This window comes from Labrus mixtus, chromosome 3 (genome assembly GCF_963584025.1).
Source record: "Labrus mixtus chromosome 3, fLabMix1.1, whole genome shotgun sequence".
In the NCBI taxonomy this organism is placed as follows: domain Eukaryota; kingdom Metazoa; phylum Chordata; class Actinopteri; order Labriformes; family Labridae; genus Labrus; species Labrus mixtus.
This window is the reverse complement of record NC_083614.1, coordinates 20,637,609-20,660,078: the sequence shown is the minus strand read 5'-3', so window position 1 is coordinate 20,660,078 and position 22,470 is coordinate 20,637,609. Positions and strand designations below refer to the sequence as shown.

The 22,470-nt window shown below is 38.7% G+C and overlaps 1 protein-coding gene across 1 annotated transcript in view; it reads right to left on the bottom strand.

Annotated features, from left to right (window-relative positions):
- Positions 1-11,532: 11,532 nt before the first annotated feature.
- Positions 11,533-22,470, bottom strand: part of xxylt1 (xyloside xylosyltransferase 1) — a 33,738-nt gene continuing 22,800 nt past the window's right edge. Inside the window, exon 5 of the mRNA XM_061033704.1 lies at positions 11,533-15,279. Coding sequence (XP_060889687.1) covers positions 14,883-15,279 — 397 coding nt within the window. The 3' untranslated portion in view covers positions 11,533-14,882. The remainder of the gene's footprint in view (positions 15,280-22,470) is intronic.

The window sequence follows — 22,470 nt, the reverse complement described above, 5'->3', positions numbered from 1 at the left end:
AAGCATTTAGAAATCAGTAATTGTTTTTTTTCCCAGGGCCAGTCACAGTGAGGTGAAAAAAGAAGATAAGACTAAGAATGAAAGGTCCACTGGGCCCATGAACCCACAGAGAGTGTATACCCCTCAGCTGTATAATATCTTTTAGTTTTTAGTTTTGTCCCGTTTCAGAGTTGACAAAAAAGATTGTCAAGCCACTGTACACCGTCTGTTTACAAAAACAGCAGACGGACCAAGTGACCAATCAATCAAGGTGGGGGAAAATAATGGATGTTTGTAAAAATCGAGATTCTTCTCTACTAAGATTAAAATTGATTCATAACTTCCAAAAATCGATTTCTTTTTCTTCTTCTTTTTTTTTGGGGGGGGGGGGGGGGGGGGGGGCTAATCAGTCATTCCCTGCTAAGTGCTAATGCTAGCTCTTTAACTCAGTAAATTGCCAAATAGAGCAACAAGAAATTCAGCCAGTCTCACAGAGGACTGGAGTAGATCCTGAAGTATGTACTAATTCAAAAATAGACTTTGAATCCAGGGATCTATGAATCCAGAACCGTTTTGAATAGAAAATCGATTCTGAATCGAATCGTTACCCCAAGAATCAAAACTGAATTGAATCATGAGACACCCAAAGATTCCACGCCCTGCTGATTAATACTTACTTTTATTAAACCTATTTTTGACCAACACAGGCAGCAGCACAATTTACAGAGCGAGCAGCCAGACATGTCTGTGTAGTAGTAAAGGGTTTGGTTGAAACATATATATTATGTTATGACACATTTAATCCACTGGCTGAGTCAAATCAGTCTGCATCATCTCAGGTTGCCCTGTCATTCTCACTCTTACACTGTTATATTTTTCATTGTTGATGTTCATTATATACAGTATATATATTAGACTAAGATGTTTCACAGTCAGAGATAGCAGTCAGAGTTACAGCATGAGCACCAGCTAAGAGAGCTCTGTCATTTCTGTTGTAAATGACAGTCACAGTCTCTGCTCTGACAGGGACTCGGGGTGTGGAAGCTCACCATCTGGGCCAAGAAACACGGACAGAGCCATGGACACACAGACTCTCTGTCAAGCATGCATCATTTTATAATGATGCTCCCAACAATGGAGGCAGGGCTTGTTGACAAGTTATAGGGCTCTTGTTGCCATGGTAATGCTAGTTGTTGGTACCAAGAACCAAGTCCAGAAATTTGTAAGATGTTTTTTCTTTGGCTTAATTCTTCTTTGCTCTGAAATAAAACTTTATATGGCCATGCTTGCTGCTCCATGAGGCTGTAATGCTTATTAAAACAAAGCTGCTGGATGGACAAAGGGTTACCTAAATGAAAGTTAAAAAAAAAATGTTTGCAATGGCTATTTTTAGAAATTACTCAACTCTACTTTGGCCAGACTGGGTTTTCCTTTTTGTCTGTGTTGTAACTTGTGACCAAAAGGACTGCACCTCAGAACCGTCTTCTGATAAAGAGTTGTATTAACTCCTTTTATTACAAGTGAATTTAGATAAAAAGTCATTTCATGGCAATCTATTGCGTGGGCAATATGGGGAAAAAAAACATTGTGTGTTTTAACATTGTGTTATGGAATTACAGAAGCAGAAAATGTAAAAAAAAAAAACCCAGTACATGCTTTATCTACACAGACAACCAGATGTGCAGATACACCCAACACATTGCATTTACAGTGGCACGGTTACGCCTCATTTATCAACTCTGATGAGGCTCACCATCGGAATGACTTTGCCCCACAATCAGGTCAACAAAGAAGATAGAAGGTGTAGCAAAGGCAGACTAGTCTTGAAAAGACAATGTAAAATGGTGATTGACTCGCTGTTTTCCTTTATTTGCCTTTCCCCACATCTAAGTAAGATTCCAATGGCCAACTACAGCACAGCGTGAACCGACTGGAGTTCATTGCCTCCAGTGGGACAGCTGCTCACTGTCATGAGGCCTGAACCCAAAGCTTCTGGTTGTCTGACAAACCCCATCTGTTGATCACACTTCTGTGGGATATTCTGAAATATTTCCAGTTACTGAATCTGGAGGAAAAAAAGTGATTTATGAATTGATTAAACGGTAGATTCATCTGATACAGAAGGTTTCATTAAAACCTATCCAGTTATAATATGTGTCATCCTCACAAATTATGCTCTGGCATGATTTGAATGGCTGTTAATCACCACTGAAGCTTCTCCACTGTTCGCCTGTTGCATGTACTGTAGCACACTGACCTACTTCTGTGGTCTTCACTTTGTGTCTTATAACGTGCCTGACACACAGACAGACGAATGGGCCCGACACATTAGGGCTTCATTATCGCAACCTTTCCCTCTGGTTTTCCTGTCAGACTCTTTGTACGCTTTGTACGTGCATGACTGTGTGTGTATACGTTTTAGTGAAATGTGTGTGACAGACAGTGTATGTAAGGGTACTATTATATGTGTCTTCTTATTGAGTCACTGTATAAACGAATCAGAACAGGCACATTGCAGTCGTTTTGTCCTTTAGAATTCATTTGAACTAAGAACCTGAACAACACACCACACACACACACACACACACACACACACACACACACACACACACAGCCTACAATCTCACTTAAATGCCATCTCATGATGCGGTCACAAGCATCAGTCTTCATATCACCTACAAATACCACAAAATTGGGTCAACATTTATGTCTCATCAGGTAACTGGCACATCGAGCATCATCGTGAAGCAAAATCACCTGACGTGCGTCATTTCAAGGCACACACACACTGAATAAACTTGATATATAACCGTAAAAGAAAAAAACGACAGGTTTTCAAGAGAGAACCAACCAGACTTGATGTTCAATCTCGAATATGTTTTATCCCTGATCCTGATCCTGGAGTGTGAGAGGCTTTATAATATCTGGGTCATTCACACCTTCATGTTTTTTACAGTCAAAACTATTTAAGGTCTACTAAAAGTTCACCTGATTTCTGCCTCGGGCAATGAAATTGAAGAGAATTGATGCAGTTTTCTAGAGAAGACATCTCTAAGCAAACCTCGACCATGTAGCGTTTCTGTCTTATCATTGAAGATATTGACTTCATTGGAGAGGAGATGGCCTTGTTTAACTTCTGTAATCTCATTTGATTCTTTGGCGATTGATTTTTTTTACCTGATCAATTTCCATTAAGCCCAACAAAAGACAAATTTTCTTCTAGGTCCACCATGACCTCAGGCTGTCCTGTTGACACTTAACAGAGCAAAGGGAGAAAAAGTAGGTCAACTTGTCCTGAAAGTAATGAATAGCATTAGTGGAACCTATTCAGTGTTTCCCACAGAATGACGTGATGTTCTGTTATTCCGCAAGCAGCTGTGCATTAGCAGATATTTTGTTATAGGAGTTAGCACAGAATCAGCAGCTGTACATTTACATTATTTAAAGGAAGCCATGACATGCTTCAGGAGCAAGATGCATCAATAAATAAATAAATAAATCCAATAAAAATGCAATTTAATTCTGTTTTCATAAAGAGTACATTTAATGAGCAGCATTTATTTAGTTTAAAAGCTACCCCCATGACACAAATACGTCCATGCGTCTCTGTCCACTATAAGAATATTCAGCAGGGTAAGCTGTGTTCTCAATGAAAACAACAAAGAATGTTGATCCATTAAAGCCCAAACAATGATCATTTCCCTGACATAACAAAAATGTTAGTTTTCATATAATAAACAAAATGGCGACAAAATTTGGTGAGGCTCAGACACCAAAGTACTGTCAGTCATCTAAAAGTTAAATATATTTGAGCACTTGATTTCACATTTTTCAAGTATACTTTCTATGATGGTCAATTTGAGAATTGATCTAGTTAAGTCTACAGTCATTAAAGAGCCCATATTATGCCCTTTTTGGGGTTCGTATATTTAATCTATGTACCTACTTTTGTACGTTCACAATAGCTAAAGTTTGAAAAAAGTGTCTGTTTTCATGTACTGCTCCTCCTTGCTCCTTCTACGCTCTGAGTCCGTCAGCTACGCTCTGCTGAGCCCCCACTGTTAGACCCCACGTGGGCCAAGTCTGCTCTGATTGGTCTGCCGATCCGCTCTGTCGTTATTGGTCAGTTGCTCAGCACGCTTCTCGGAAATTTCAACATGAGCTGCTGGACTTGCCACAACGAGCCAATGGGCTTAGATCAGTGATCTCACACTGACAATGACGCCGGATTGACAAATTTTTATCGAGGGGGGCTAGAACCGAGCGTTACATGCAGCTAATGCTACAGCTAACAGGAGGACGTAGGAGAAGCCGCGTTTCTGCGGACTTTGAATTTTTGCACATAGATGTGCCTAAACATGCACAGGACACATGGAAAACACACTAAAGGGCATATAATTCTACAATTCTACAATTTTACAATTCACTTAGCAGACGCTTTTATCCAAAGCGACGTACATCACAGAGTAAGTACAACACAAGCAAGGATCTAGAAAAAAAGGGAACAATGTCAGTAAGAGCGAACGATCAGCTTTGAGTCCGATTGGACACACAGGTGCTGACAGGCATTGCACAGAGGCAAAGCACAACATTGACGGCAGTTCTTGAGAGCTCTAATCAGTATAGATACCATCTTATAAGTCATCGTTATCAAACAAAAACAATCGTCACAGCCATCATCATCATCAATAATATCGAGACCATCATCATTAAGTTAGTAGGTATTCATGAAAGAGCTGGGTCTTTAGCTTTTTCTTAAAGGTGCAGAGGGACTCTGCAGATCGAATGGAGTTTGGAAGTTCATTCCACCACCAGGGGGCAACAGAGGAGAAGAGTCTAGTCAGAGACTTAGGACCCTGTTGTGAAGGTTGGATCAGATGCCTTTCATTGGCAGAGCGTAGTGGGCGGGAGGGAGTGTAGACCTGGATGACAGAGTTAAAGTAAGGAAGAGACGTTTTTGTCGCTGTTTTGTAAGCGAGCAGCAGAGTTTTAAATTTGATGCGAGCAGTAACTGGGAGCCAGTGTAAGGAGATGAACAGCGGGGTGACATGTGCTCTTTTAGGAAGGTTGAAGACCAGTTGTGCTGCTGCATTTTGTATCATTTGCAGAGGTTTGATAGTGCATGTAGGAAGACCTGCCAGTAGAGAGTTGCAATAATCGATGCGTGATATCACAAGAGCCTGTACCAGGAGCTGTGTAGCATGTTCTGACAGGTAAGGTCTGATCTTCCTGATGTTGTACAGGGCAAATCAACATGACCGGGCAATCGAGGCTACTTAAAAGTTAGCTGGTCATCAATCACGACACCCAGGTTCCGGGCAGACCTGGAAAAGCATAATATGGGACCTTTAAAGTCATTCAGACTCAGGGAAGACTTTTCACTGTTGCAGTTGCAACTTTTTACTGTTGCAGCAGTGACAGAAGTTTAAGGACCTAGATTATAAATGCAGGGTCCAAAATTAACACCCGCATTCCAGGATGTGAAGATGCCTCTGGGGTCACCTTATAGGGAATATAATTGACACATCCCCACTGTCTCTGCAGGTGTTGGTTTGGTCTGGGGCTTGGACAGGTATAGAGTCAGATGAACTTGTAAACATCATACACAAAAGCTTCCATATATTTCCACAACTTGTGCCTTAGGTAACTGTCCCACATTGTCAATGTTTGGTCCCATTTGTTTGATTTGATTTTTTTGACTAGAGTAACTACAACAGCAGCTCTAAGTGTTGAAATAGTTTTGCACTTAATTATAGGGAGTGAGTTATTAATTCAAGGGGACAAATTTATCAAGAGTAAACTAATTCTGCAATGTAAGATCTGAATAAAAGATACAGCTGTTAATGAAACCCTTCTATCATTTACGCAAAACAATCCAGTTTAAACTTGACTTTTGAAAAGGGAACAGCTGATACGCTTTAATTACCTTACTACAAAATAGTGCAATTAACTGATGTCTTACTTATCTTCAGAAACTGATTTTTTTTTTATGTAAGTCCCATAAACTGATTGAACTTTCTGCAACGTGAAAAGTTTAATCAAACTTTCCAGATCTCAGGTGTAGTTCACCACCTTAGATTTTCAGTCTGATCCTGCAGCTGAATACAAGATTAGCCGCTAACACTGACATCTCTCTCCTCTGACTTTGAAGTAGTGCGACACAGAGACCCAATTTCTGCTGGATAGAGCCATATATTATGTGGGTCAGCCTCCTGGCCAGTGATCACAGTTGGCTTCCTCCCAGAAGGCATTATGATTCAATATCTTGTGAATAAATGGCTGTAATGTGTCCAGGGGCAGCTTGAGACATTGAGTTCACATACTTTATCTCCCTGTCTGCTCATTGTGAGGAAGCATGTGTCCTGCTGTTTGTGACGCACCTCTAAAATTCATCAAATGTTCCTGCCTGATACTATTTCTTGTGTCATATAGGCTACATGCATAATGCCTGAACATACAGTACAGTACATAATGATCTAACTGGGCTAACAAGTCTCAATGTTCTCCCTTTTCCTGAACAATAACAATACAGTATTTAGATAATCCCCTTTTGGTTTTCGGTAACACTTGATATCACAGTGGCTTTACCACATTCTGTGTTCATATATAAAACTCATATACACTTCTGCCATGGTCAATGGATGGACTTTAACTGACTAGACAGTAGGTTCACACTGTACTCTGTGAACTTAGACCATGTAGTAGCACAATGTGCAGGAAAGATTGAAGGGAAGGATAACGCAAATCTTAAGAAAGTAAAATTAAATACTACATATGATTACTTAACGACCTCATTCCTGCATGATGAGGTGACATTTGACTGGTTCCCTTCAAGCTTTTTTACAGACTTACAGCAACTTTCTGGCTAGCCCCACTAAACAACCTGACAGTAATGTTTCTCTTGTCACTTAGTGTTTTCTCCAAACATAAATGAATGAGACTGAGTCTCTGAAACAAAACTCAAGTCAGCATGCCATAGCAATGCAATGAGAAAACAGCAGAGACTTAGCACCAAAACAAAAAAATGTTGATTTCTTAAGCAAAAGGCAAATCGTCCTTACAAACCATCAACTCATCATACAAACTACATGTGCACTTCATCAACATAATCTGACAACGGGTGCAAAACCCTCAATAGCAATAGCAAGTAGGCCTACTATAATGATCGCCAAATTAGTAGATTTACCTACAGTCTATGAATTCAACACAATAATGTTTCCCAATAAACAGTGTTAAAGTCCACCACAGGTGTCTCTTATGCTGGAGTTGAAAGGTCTCTCACAGGCCTCCGTTTTCTGCACCACCACATACAGCTCAGGTGAATGTCTTCATGTGCATCTTAACTCGGACTTTTCATTAAAAGTAAATCTAAAAAAACGTCCAGACGTTTGAGTCGCATTGATAAGCTCCTCACTAACAGTAATGTTTCTTGCCATCAAGAGAAAAAGTTAGCTCGCTAGCCTGCCTAGTTTGGCGCACTTTTAGCTAGCGTGTGATTCGCGTCCTCGCAGCGAGCGGAATATTTTATAAAGTAAATAATAACAAAGCCCACCCACTAAAAGTGCGGATGTGACTGTTCAATATTAATGTAATTCTAAGTTTTATCATTAAATAACTATATCCTAGCCCTCTGTCATATTATGGCTTCAACATCAATCACAGAGCTGGATGCATATCAGTTTCCACGCGACAGCAGAGGGAGACAATTCTGATAGCCTGACATTTAGCGCAACAAAAACTGATAAAGACAGGGGTCAGAAATGTCCATCAAATTGTGAATTCAATAAAGCATAATAAAGAAGTGAAAAAATAATAATAATTATGACTAATGACTTAAATAAAAAATAAGCTAGGACAAAGCTAGCCTATCAGTACAAGGCTAATCTAAGGCTAGGCTAAGTAAGCTTAGCTAGCATAAGTCTGGAAACTAGGAGAAACACATTTATCTGCAGAGAAGAAGTAATAGTGTGTGGAGGAGTACTTATTTTCTAATTGTATGTTCCTGCAGCCTATCAGCACCTTACATATATACGCTAGTCTGCCTTTGCATGGGGTATCCTGTGTATTAAATGTATTATCTTTGTTTAATTCTACCAACTTTAATTTTGGTTCAACTCTTGATAGGCATCATATTTTTTCAACAACTGTCAACACTTAAGTGAAAAGGGGTATTACCCAAAATGCCAACCAATATTGTACAAGACATCTTCATTGGAAAGAAAGTGTAGCCTAAAGGTTTAGTGAAGTTTGATATAATGGGACAAGTCTTGACCAAAGTGTAATTAAAGAACTCGGTAACTAGGCTACATTAAAAAAAATGTGTATAAAATTATAGGCTATTAAATGTTTTTTATCTCTTCCTTGGTTGTGTGAATCCATCGGTGTTGTTCCTCTTAATAATGTAGTGTATCATATTTCAATTTAGTTTACTATAGCTGTCAATGAATTTTAGCTTTTAAAAAAAACATCAAATCAGTTTGAGATAAATCTTAAAACGACACGAGTCGTGTCTGATATCATATACTTAAAGTAATGAGCCGCAGAAATGATGTTGACAGTCAGTGGCCCACTTTTTGAGCCATGCTGTTTCGGCTGATGTTTCACCTGCTGGTGATTCACAAAATGACTCTCCACTATCATCATAATCTTCCCTCTTGTTTATAAGGTACGGCTGTTCTCACACTGAGTGGTGGAAAACAGAGCGGTCTCTAAGGACTACAGATGTTGGTGGTGCATGTAAGACAGACGTTAATTTGTGTCAGGTTATTCATATGCAAAACATTTTAAGGACAAGAGCATGAAGACAAAAAAACAGAACTTAACAGAGAGAAACACTGAAAATATATAATTAATTCATTTTAAAATGATGCTAAACCATGGATCAATGTTTGGAGGATAAAGGTTTTGGTTATGAATCATTGGTATTTTCTGAAAGCTACAGCTACATTTAGAAAATGTTTCTCTTTTGAGTCTTGAAGCCACATGATTCAAAGGCACGTGAGAGATTTATCATAGGCAGCACCCTTTGTTGTTTGTCATTGCTGACATTCACCTTGAGATCGGCTATTGTAGTAAGAAATAATCAGCGATCAGCAGGCTTTCTTTTTGTCGTCTGAATAACACAGATTCTTGTATATTGTCACTGTGAGTTGGAGGCTTTGCTAGAGGACAATGGTGGCATTGGACCAGACACAAAGCACAGGTGCATCAGACCACTGCTGAAAACATCTCATGACGTTTGTACAAAATAATCAATGGTTACTGTCTGAAACTGTCACGTTTGGTTGATTCGTTTTATGTAACTTAACAAACGAGTTACCTTCAAACAAACATGGAATTTCACAATATTATTTTAAGTGGCTGAAAATATGATAACCTTAGGGTACATATGGTGCACTTGCAACTCAATGGGTTTTTTGTTGTCTAAAATGCTGCACCAATAACAACAACTTAAGGAAGGCCTCCAAAGCTAAAAAAAAAAAAAAAAAATGGACAATTTCAAAGTGTTGTGGTATGTTTTGTGTAAAAGCAACCTTTTTATCATCCTAATTCTAATTTCAGCACTTTTTGGAAAAAGACAATTAACCATGCAATTTTTCCAAAGTCATCAGACATGAGGACATGAGTGTTGTTGTTGTTGGTCATTTAATAGCTACACATCAAGTCAATGGTTAAGAGGTTACATTCCAAAAATAAACGTTGCATTTTCCTTACTAAGTATGTTAAAAAATACAACTGTGTTGTTGTTATTGGCTATGCTAGGATAGCCAATTTATTTGTCTTCACATTATGTTAACCAGCCTAGTAATGACTTCATGAATACAAATAACTGCTATCAAAATATATGTATTAATTCAGCTCTGCTCAAAGCAGAAACAAAGAATATTTCCTTAAAATGTCCTGCTGTTATTTTCAGTAAAAAAATAAATCTGATGACAACTAGAGAGGAGACACTAAGTCGAACTGAGAAGTGAGCGATGTGTGCAGATGGAGAGAGGCCTCTTACTGGTCAGCTTTTTTAATGGGCAGACTGACCGCCATCTGGGGGTAAGAGGAGACAGACAACAACTTCTTCTCAAAGGTTACAGATAAATATTCTAGATTTTGGTGGTGTCAGACTTTTGACTCATTTACATACATACATAAATGTATATTGTGCTCCTCACAGTACAGACAAATTGTGTTGTGTCATGTCATATATGCACAGGCTTCTACACGAGTCCATATGCTTCTCATGGTTGTTGTAGGAGTTTCATCATGTGATGGTTCTTTAGGATTTGACTATTTTGCTGACTATGATTAGAAGCTACAGCAGCAACAGAGTATTTGTCTTTATTTCAATATCACGTTGCAGGAACTCTCAGAGTCTCATTAAGCTCTGCAGTAAACTGTTTGTGTTTCTTGGATAAGACAATATTGCTTCTGCTGTGTCAATCTATTGTAGTCTATTGTTTCTGTTGGCTTTGGGCTCAACATTTTTGTCAGTGAATCCAGACTGAAGGTTTTTCCACCAACAGAGGAGCTGTTGTAAAAGGCCTAAGACAGGAACCCAGTGTGAAAAGTGCTATTTGTTAAGGTTTCAGTCTGTTTTTACCTTTTTTATTGCATGGATTAAAATGCCTTTTTTTTCTTCCAATCACTGATTATGAAACAGGGCATTTGGAGAAAGACATGTAAAGTAGACATATGTTCAAATTCACATGTAAAAAGCTAATGTTAACTAGCAAAACCATTTTTCTAAAACACCAATCTCAGTATGTGGCTGACAGACAAATTCATACATTTCAGCATTTGTTGACACAAAAGACATTCAAATGCAGGTGTAAATTGGGTTATTTAATATCAGCACATTCAGAGGTCAAGGCTGATTGATGTCATTTTTTTCTGTCTATGGAGGGTTTACTGTCTGTGTTGGCAGGTCTGAGTGACAGAAAGAGGCCGTGTCTAGCTTGTAGCAGACGAACAAGAACATAAGCACAGGTTTGTATAATGCAGTGGTTGTCAAACCTCAGGGGCCGGTGCATGGATGATCATAGAGAAGTTTAGTAGGTCTGCTGTTGTAAAGAAAAGAATGAATGTCAACAGTTCTTTCTGTAAAGCTCAACTTGTACTACAGTGTTGTCCCCCAAGTGTTAAATGATTTATGATAATTAAATCCAGTTTTCTGAATCTCATTTTGTCTTGGCCTCTGAAGGAGTTCATGACAAAATAAGGTTTAAAATGTCAAGTGAGATATGACAGACCTGCATGAATATACACCCTTCAGGTTTTTTTTTTTTTATGTAATAAGGGCACTAGGGTGCTCAAAAATTATTAACAGAATAAATCCTTTCTTATTTTAAAATGTGCATGATAAAGCCTCTTAAAGAAAAAATAAATGGCAGTCTTTGGTCAAATATTTCATTTCATGTAATGGGGTTGAACATTATTTGACATCTGTTTTTAAGTGAGAAAAGTCTTGTCTTTTTTACAGTGATGGAAGTGCCGTTAGCGCTTCCCATGTCAGGTTAATTATTTGCGACTGAAACAATAGAAGAATGAAAAAAACAGGTATCATTAGTAATAATTTATTTAGTAAAGTTAACAGACAAACATAGGAACAAAAGCTTACCGTAGTTCTGTAGCAGAAAGAGCATTTAAAAAATAGATTTTGGTTTCTTGTTGAGCTGCTCTTGTTGTTACTTAAACATATTGTTCTTTAACATGGAACATCGTGGCTCTTTACTATGTCAAGATGTTTCTTAGTGAGGTATGGATGATATATTTATGCACATAGTTACTATCATTTGAAAGCCATTTTAGCCCTTTAAAGTTATAATTGCACATTCAACTTGTGATAAAGAACATTTACAGTTTTAACACTGAAGCAAAAAATATCGGGTTAAAGCAAATCATTCTCACTTTAATCCATCTTTAATCTCTAACACAACAGGGAGTGTCTTTGAGGGGTAAAGGTAGCACATAAAACATGGGTCATGCTTTAGGTTTCATCTCCCTCATTTTCTCTTAAGTTCAAAGAAAGTTCATGGACGTTTCAAATCCAACCTGTGGCTGCCATCCTTTCCCACGTGTCATTCACCACTCTCCCCTTATTTCTGACTCTATCCACTGTCCTGTCTCGAAAAAAAAGCCCTAAAAAAGACCACCAAAAAATGTAATTAAAAAAAACTATTTTCATAGTATTAAAATATACTTCACATGCACTTCCTGGAGACTTCACAGCAACTAAGATTTGGACAGAAGTTTCAGGTTATGGAAAGGTAAAATAAAGTGTCACTAAAACTCTTTGATGTTATTTACAGCACATAAGGATGAACAAATCAGAGAAGAACAAAGACATTACTTTTAAATCGCAATACCAATCGATTAACATAATCTACCAGAGCAAATGGCGTCAACTCTAACAATACTATGAGAGTCAATTTGCTATAATTTACAAATATATTAATGATAGTTTATCCTATGTACTGGTCATATTGTTGCATTGTGGGTAATGCATTTTTTTTTTTAGCCCAGATAACTGTAGAGGTGTTTAAAAAAGACTAAACATTGGTTGTGGGTTGGTTGCCTTTACTTTGGGATTTGATCTTCAACAAATGAATCTGATCATCATAGATGTATCCATTCTGGGAGATTAAGGTGTCAATGTTCACACACTGCAATGTTACAGTTATGTGGAAAACTGGATGTTGATGACTGGTCACATATATAAGTCTCTGCAATTTTATTAATGCACCGAGAAAGTTCAGAAATTGAAACTAAAGAATAGGAAATATACACAAACATAAATGTATGGATTTAAATACACAATACAATTGGCATAGTCTTAAAAAATAACAATAACAGATGTAAAAAAAAAAAAAAAAAAACCTTGTTGAAGCATGCTTTTAAGTTGTAAAGTGCAAACAGGAACTGAAGAAGGAAATGGTTTCATTTCATTTTGTTTACACTGATTCAGTTATTTTCCTCGCTAACAAAGGGTTTTGTGAGGGTTTTTTTTGAGAGTGTTGTTCTGCAAAAGGCAGAAAACATATTGATCAGCTTCAGGGGGAGTTCAAGGAAAGTGAATTGATCCAGAATAATGTCAAGCCTGAAGTGCTTTCAACAGCCTCTTTGACTCTATTGACTCTATTGACTGTCTTGGGCATTCAGCAGCTTTACTCTTACAATGAGTGTATGTGCATGTTACGTTTGTGTGCGTCGTGTGTGCGTCGTGTGTGTGTGTGTGTGTGTGTGTGTGTGTTTCCTGATGGTGAATATTGAGTGTTGACATTTCTTTGAATCTGTGTGTCAGTTCAGTGAGCACAGCAAGGGAAACTCAAAAGTGGGTCAACGTCTCGAGTCACGTTCCCCGGCAGATTCACTCTTTCTGAAATGTGTGTGGCTGATGGAACTGTGTTCAACCTCAACTAAACTGCAAACGAAGTACACGAACAGCCATCACTGCCGTCATTGTTAGCCACGACGCCTTCTCCTCAATCTGCTGCAGCTTTTTTTAAACTTTTTTTCCTACCTGTAACAAGATGTGTTTTAATAGAACTGTGGCAGTGTGCTCCCACCTGTCTCAAGCATAGATTTGAGTGACCTCACCCAGAGATTACTGCAGGGGGGCTCTGGAGCCTCATCAATGGCGGTCGCCATAATGAAAATATTGCCGAACTTTCGGTCAACCTAATCACAGGGAAAGAGCAGAATCTGAGGCGGGTTTGAAGCCTCCTGACAAACCGCTACATCGCGCCCAGCCTTCAATCATATCAGCCTCAAGCCTAACTAAGAGTAACTTTTAATGTTCATAAAATCAAAGCCGATGTGTTACAAAAAGATTCACCCCACCACACAGTGTGTGCCCATGAGGACACCAGGTATCTAGTACCGATTTTGTACCAGGCTGTAAACATGTTAATTTCTGCTGTAAAAACAGGCATTTTTTAAATAGGGTGTGTATGTGCCTTCCAGGGCGCCAGACTCAAGCGGACACTCGTTGAACTGCAATTTTTTGCACTCCGGCATTGGCCTCTTTTTCAAACACTGCAGGTTGCCACTAAGTCTGAAGCCTCAGAGGCTGGCAGCTAATAACCCAAAACTAGCCCGAAACTGCTGCGGTTTTGAAGGGGTATGAGGTGACGCAGGGTGCAGTTCGGCCACTGTGGTGGTCAGAGTGAATATAGGAAGTGAAAAACAGTTTTAAGACAATTTTTGTTTCATAATAGGGTCCGGACATTTGCCAAATAACACATTTCCTGACCAAATAACTGTTTAAAAAATGTGTTAGCCAAATAAATGGGAAATGGATGACGGTTTCTCCTCCAAACACTTTTTAGTTTTTATTTAAATTATTGACTAAAAACCTATTTCACATTCATTTACGATTTACTTTTTGTGATGTAATCGACTGCATTCATTCTGACATTAGCCCTTCCCTGCACTCAAAAGGGCAAATGCAAAAAGGTTTAAATTCGTTTACAATGTATTGTCATCTAAGAAGGTGCTGCAATGGCCAATCAAATACCAGCAAGCAAGAGAACATTCCTAATGCAGTATACTAACAGGTGGATAATCACCACATCTCTACTACCAAACCTTTGATTTCATTAATCTGTTTCTCAACTCTGTACCTGAGAGAAATCTCTCCTATTATTACACCTTTTTGCTTTGTTATACGGTAGGATTTTTTTTTTTTGGTCTTATCGGAAAATGTCAGCATCATATTTGTAGCACTGTTGTGCAGGTGGGACTTTCAAAAGCCCCTTGACCAGCAGGGGGCTGAGTCTGTAAAAGAAAGAAAAAAGAAACTGCTATAAATGTCAGAATCCTCCATTCCAAATAGCAGAACTCTCCCTTTTACTAAAATGTAGAATTCAAAGACTCCTTTTTCATTTCCAGCATCAGTCCAGTCCTATACTTCAGTCATCTGGTATTGGGGAGTTACAGTTCCCGTGATAGATGTAGACTGGTCCACTACAGCGATAATACAACTGAAACACCTCTCCGTATCCATGGTCCCTCCACCAAGTGCACAGCTGCCGGTTCCATCCACAGGCCAGGGGATAAAACAGTTCAGGGTGCTCCATGCCGATCATGGTAAAGAAGTCCTGGTCACCCAGGTGGCCCCTGAATCGGTACTGGTCTGCCAGTTTGGCCACATTGCTCGGCTCCAGCAGCTGGTTGTAGAGAGCTGACGCCCTCATAGCTCCTAAGTCCAATAACATCACACCACTGTTGAAGCCTGGGAGTCCATCTGGAGGAGGCTCACCTACCTTACTCTGAGGGTTCTCCTTACGATACTGCCAGAAGGTATGTCTAAGAGAAAGAACAACAGAGGTGTACACACAATGAAAGTGGGAAATGCCATATTTTGATTTCAGTTTTGTGATACCTTTGGTTTGTAGCGTTGAAGGCGCTGGTAATGCCTTCATTCTTAACAGTGACTATTGTGACTGGAATCAAGTTTTTGCTGTTGTACTGTAATGATCATTGGACATACAGTTCATGTTTAGAATCTGTTCCAAAGTGTCAGATCAAAATGAAAAAGACTTCATTCTTAGCTGACCAATGTGTGATTAAGGGCTGCATGATTTTGGAAAAACCGACAATGCAATCTTTTTTTCTGATATATATTACAATACTAAAAGAAATATAGGACCTTTTACCAGATACAATCAAATTTCAATAACCCCCCCTTTTATTTTATTTTTTTTTACTATCTGGGGCTTTTAAGTTTCTTTTGGACTAGCAAAACGTCCCATGCATGTATGCAGGCAGGTGTCATGAATACTCTGTGCACTTCCCTGTGTGCTTTGGTGGAGAGGTGACCTAATGTCATGTCAGACAAACTTTTTTATAGAAAAGTCATTGAAGACGAGAGGTAGGCTAGTTTTGCTAGTTTTTGTTTTGCATCAAGCAACAAAAAGGTGCACACATGGGGCATTTCCTGTGATTTTACTATAGCAATTGAGATAGCAAAACAATACATTGTTCTGTCCTAGTGTGAACCACTTCTACAATCTACAGATATGAAGAGGTTAAGAAATACCAATAATCTTCATAGCAGAATGTTCTAACTGCTTTTACAACTACTTACATTTAAAATAACACCAGTGTCATTCAGGTTTAAAATCCAAAATGAAAACAAGTTCTCTACCAATATTCTCTCACCTGAGTTATGTTAGAAGTGACTGACTGTTGCCGCAACTTTATAAAAAACATCTAAGTTAACGCTGAAAAACTGTCACGACCAACTTTTTCCCCCACAGAAAACTTATCATGAGTCAATAGAGGATTCAATAAAGAATCAGACCAATAAGAAAACCTGACAAGGACAAAGTAAAGGGAACAGAGAGAAGGAGAGTCCAAAAAGATCAATGGTATTATATAACCATCAATAAGTATAAACCTGATTGCTTCTTGTGTTTGTATTATAGAGGACAATCACTTAGTTTATCTACTGTAACAACAAATTAAAAAAAATGTCTGTTGTACATTTTTGGGTTGTTGTACATTTAGAAAAGTGAGGGTCAACCCTGTTTCAATTCACAATTGCTTAACCAACAGCTCTGAAGCCAAAAAAACAGGAAGAGAGCTGGTCCAGAAGTGTTCGAGCATGCTGGAGTGCCAGACGCTTGTGCCAACTCAGCGCCCTGTTCTGCCAACATACCGACTCTAGAGTAGCTTAAACAGAGCTTTATTCTGAAAGCATTTGTATGCAAAGACGTGTGTACACATAAGTAGAGAGCTTTTTTGGGGCTTTGTAATATTGCCTTGCGTTCAAATTTTACCCTGGAAAGACTTCTAAGTCTAGTGTAACAGATAGCACTCCTTATGTTACGTAATGCATGGTGCTATAAAGGGTCAGTATTTTTGGCTCACTTGACTAATATCCATGCCAGGAGCAAAGCTGTAGTTTGCATGAGAAATGGGATCAAGCTTTAACTTACAGCCTTGGCAAATAACTCAGATGAAAAATATTCTGTATGTTTCTCTCCGTATAAAATACTGCGAGACAAAGAGATGATGCAATGGCATGAACAGAATGTTTGGACTTGTCTGTGTGAAAAATACCAGTTTCTTAACAAGTGCCAGATGTTTAAAGTGCACTGAGCTTCAGGAGGACAGCTACATTTAAGTAGGGTTATGAGAAAGCAAAGAAGGGAAGCAAGGTTTGGGTAAGGGCCAGTTTAACTGACCTACGCTGGGACAGTCCTTATTCCAACCAGAAAAAAAAAAAAAAACTTAAAAAGAGGGAATGTTTGTTTCCATATTGGGCCCCTGATGTACGAGCATGTACATTATGTGCTATTTGTCTTGTCTCTCTGGAGACAAAGAAAAAACCCAAAATGGGACAAACAAGAAAAGCAGTAAAAACATGCGGTCCTGTCTGTAGCTGTTGTTTTCTTACTGTACTGTCACCATGCTGTGGGTGTACTCTTTTCGGGGGAAAGGTGATTTTTTTATTTAAGGAAAGAACAGGATGTCCTTCTCTCTATACTAAAAGCCAGTGCAACGATGTTTTATTCCTACAGGACACTTGAGTGAATGGCAATGCACTATTGCATGCATGTTTACACGCACACACTCTCCTCAGAGTTCAGATTATTCACAGTTTTGGCCCAGCCTGGGGAAACCTACAGTGGATTAAATATTAAAGGGGAAATGTGTGGGCTCCAACACATGTGGATAGAAGCCAGACAAATCTATTGCACGGCAGTCAGTTTCCTCAAAAAATACAAAGTGTTACTTAACTGGTGAAATATACAATTAGCTGAGCTCTCAATGCTCTCTTGGTTATTTTCAGATTAACACATGGGAATAATTATGATTCATATTGTGATGGATGCCTCTTTCTCGATGCAGCTTGTTCACGTCTGGTAGGAGCAGCAGATTCCCTGAATCACTCTTTGATATTATTACTGACCTATATAAAGCAGCTGTTGCTTGTCCACACAGTTTTGCACAGCCTGTTGGAAGCTGGGGACTTGTGGCCCCTGCAGAGCATTTATCATTAGTAAGACATACACTGGGTCTACGTGCCCCGAGACACATTTGGGATGAGTACTTCCAGTGAGGGAACATTTACACAGACATTTCCCTTCTGATGTTTAAACATATGAATGTACTAAGAGCAACATTTTGCATTTGCTGATTATTGCAAAAATATACGATTTACAGCGAGCGAGCTGGTTATTGACTATCTCAGATGGAATAGCGAGCCATAAAAGAGGCGTTTGCAACTGGTTTTTAACTTTTTTTTTATTATTTGCGTTATTTATATCTGCAGTTTCTAACCTATGGTGACCGATGCTTATACTGAGCAGAGAACATTACAGTTAAAAAATACAACAACAAGAGACAAAAAACAGAACAGAGCAGACCAAAGTGTGCTGAACTTATTGTTGGTTCTCACCAGTTGGCAAGCTGAGCAACCACTGGAGACTCCGATTATTCACTGCTCCATGCCAAGATTAGTCAAGTATATAGCTACATTTACATTGGGGGATTGACGCTTCCACACATTAGCTTATGTACAACAAGGTAAACAAATGAGATGAAATCTGTTCAATGTGCTGGTAGGCAGATTTTGTTTTTCTGGTCATAGCAGAGCCAGCTGTTTCCCAGTTTCGAATCTTTTATTTTACAACATAACTTCCAGGTACATAGTTGTGTGTGTATGTATGTATGTATGTATGTATGCATGTATGTATGTATGTATGATGTATGTATGTATGTATGTATGTGTGTGTATATATAACAAAATCATAGACTTCTTAGACTTTTTAAAATAAAGCAGTAAAACATTCAAGTGCACAGTTAGCCCCATCAGTCCTGCTTCAGTACTCAATAAACGTGTGACTTCTGCTTTCAAAATGTGAGATTCTAAGAGCAGGTACTGTGCAGAATGTGGCTCCTCTCTCTGTCGCAATGACCTCAGTTTTCTACCAGCTCACTCAAACCAGACTTGAAGTCTTAGCTTAGACCATTGCACCTCTCCTCCTGCTCTACCAAGACAGCCAGCCTTCTAAGTGTTTTCCTTCCTCTTAATGGTGAAAGAATGAAGCATTAGCAGGTGACAGCGGGGACAGTCTGTGCTACACCATTCCAATGTGTCCTCCACTTTGTTGTTCAGAACAAGAAAACAGCCTGCTCTCTCAAGTCTGTGCAGAACTCTCTCATTGACAAACAGGTGTCTGGTCCTGAGGAACACAAATTAACTATCTGGTGCTTCTGAACAAAATGTAGTCTGGCGATGTCAGAGGTTTGTCAAAGAAGATTCCAGCTTTCATACATGAGAAAAGCCTTCAAACAAGAATGCTCACTATGCTGCAGATATTAACAAATTTTGTTGGAATTAGTTAGATAAAATATATCAAATCTTGTAAAACATATACAATATTGTTAAGAAAATGTAAATATTAAAAAAGAACAATGTATTTAAACAATACCAAAGAAAACTGACAGTATAATTTAGCCTTTAAAGACTCTTATTTGATGAACTTTGAGGATCATGATGACCCTTTTTATAGAAAAAAAATATTGTTAGACTGTCCATAAACAGCATATCTACTTCTTTAAAAGATAACTTATTTTTGATCAAAACAAAGATATACCAAATATATACACAGTGAGAGTGCTACACAGCTCAGGGTCAAATGACTGGAAAACAAATGAGTATTCTTTGATAAAAAATACATATTTCATATTCAATAGTTGATTCCATCTAAGAGTAAAACAGTTGGGACTATGTGGGATGCATCACACAAAGAAGACTCAATACACAAAGCAAAGAGAGAGCCACTTACTTTATGTCTCTTGTGCGAGTGTTTGTGGGTTTGTGAGACTTATGTAAGTGGGTCGTTTCTCTTGGGCTTAAAAGCATTACAATGCAGCTGCAAGGGAATAGACATGGGGCATTTTTTTTCCCAATAATTAACTTTCAGTGGCAGGGTGTTCTATGAATGAGGCAGGTGGGAGGACACGTTCTCCTGCATAATGCTCTGTCCATTAGCACCAACACAGAGAGAGAGAGAGAGCTGAGAGCTTCTCCACTCGACGCAGGAAAACACTACAGTGGAGAGGATGCTCACAAAGAATCACTAATACCAACGTTCAACATTTTAATATAGCTATGCACACGAACTAGACAGCTCATTGGGCTAGCAGGCTGGGAGCAAATGCAGTTCTCAAATATTCACTGTTTGGGTTATCTTAAAAAAATATTTTTGACCAGTTTTATGTATAAATCAGTTCAGTTCACTTTTGCAGCTAAGACAATGGGAGAGGCCTTTGAGCTGCACCTTGCAGTTAGTAAACTGTAATTCATTTAGCATCGCACACTTCTATTGTATTCAAAAAGTCGGTCCAAACATGGCAGGACACAACAGTTTAAAAAAAAAAAAACCTCCATGAAAATCGCCTTGTTGTTTCTTAAATGATTCAGATATCATAAACTAGACTTGATGGAGAGCAAATCCATGAGAATCTTTAATCTAGTGTGATGTAAATCTATCAACCTTTTTATTATTTCATTCAGAAAAAAAAAGAAAATCTACAGATCTGCAGATTTGCTTACCCTTGCTCTTAACTTCAACTATCAAAATATCTTCACTTAATCGTCTTCAAAACTCAAAAAGCTTGTAGGACATCATCTCCTATGTAGACACTGAGAGGCGAGGCATCCTGCATGGTTTGAAATGAGTCTATCCAGGCCCACAGGAACCAAAGTGGCAGGGGGTTCCCAGGCTGGGTTACCCATTGAACCAGTCGAGTGGCGGGGAAGAGATAGAGATCTGTTTGGAGATGCTGGTGCCAACTGGAGCCTGGGCAGGAAACCAGCTCTACTTCCAAAACCTGACATCACTAACATATACAGTCATAAAAATAGTCTTTTTTTGCCTCACACATATAAACAAGTACTACCTGTTCACTGACAATGTACCTTCCCCTAAAAAACGTTTAGATCATGACGACAATGGTATCCAACAAATCAGGGCAACACGGCCCTCTGTTCTCGATAGAAAGGATTTTATGATCCAGCTTTTTGGACCCCAATTCCAAGTCCAAACCTTTAAATATCTGCTGCCCCTGGTACTGCAGCTTCTGGTCTAGTTTTCTACTTATTTCTACTAGATACAATTGATAAAGTGTGACATCTCTGCTACCTGTCTACTGCTACTCATACAGTATCTTATAGCTAAGGTTACCTTTTTACTTCATTAGTATTTCAGTGTTTTGCACCAATATATTATTATTATAACATTCACAAACTATTTTCTCCCATCTATGAAGTAGATGTGTGAGGTAAACCGGTATTATATTTTGTCAGGAAATAGATTTTTGGCATACCCTGATCACCGGTTAAAACACACACGTTTTGTTTGTAGTGCACACTCAAGTCACCACTAATTGCTTAACCTACCAGCCACAGTGGTGGGGAAATAAAAATAGCAGAAAATAGTGATTAGTGACAGACAACAGCTCAGATTGATTCCGTTAGTCGTCTGCTTGTTTCCCTCTGAGCCAGCAGCTCACTGATCAAAGGGCTTTTCCTCCTCCTCATGTAAGAGCGGGAAAGAGAGTTTACAATGAAAGTGAAATGTGGAACAGCCATCGGGTAAAATTGTACTCTCCCCTCTCCAAGTTTCAGTAAATAACGTCAACATTAAGTGGGTGTGCTCGCCTGCAGTGTGTCTCTTTCTCTCTGTCTTTGCTTTGATAAAGGCTATGTGCTGGAACGGATCTGCATCTCCATTATAACAGGCCTACCTGTTTCAATTTATGTCATGCGTATGTTAAATCCAAGAGGGTTACAAGAAGCGAGCTGTGGCTCTGACTAAAAGTGCAGACAGTGTAGTTGAAAATCTCCCTACTTAAATTGCAACACCTTTAAAGCTCAGATGAATTACACATTCTATTTCTGCCATTATGATAGAGTCATATCACACAGCACATTGTGTATATTTATAATTGTAAATAGTGTTTATATCCTCCAGTCCCTGCACTTTGTACAAAGCTTATTATTCTAGTTTCACTTGGTACCTATTGCTTATTTTATTCCTTTTTTGTTGTACTTGTATTCCTTTCATATCTATAAACACCTCTGTTAGGTGCTTTTCTTGGGACTAGTGGTGGACATGTTTGATTGATATCTAAGTGAGTGAGATACACTTTACTGAGATGTTTGCCAAATATCAATAAAATTGATAAATAAATAAAAATGATAAGGACACACATTCACATAAAAGAATATGGAATAGTAACTCTGCTTAGGAGTTTAAATTGGAAATAATGAAGACATTCAAACACATATATCAATAAGCTCTTATTAATATGCCCAGAGGCAACCACTTGGCTGTATGTTTATCTCAGTAAGCAGCTGCTGCATAAAACGTCTTACCTGACCTTGACTCATGTAGTCTCACTATCCTACGCACAGTGACGCACGCACGCACACACACACACACACACACAGTGACGTCCTGTTTTGATGCTGTCACAGAG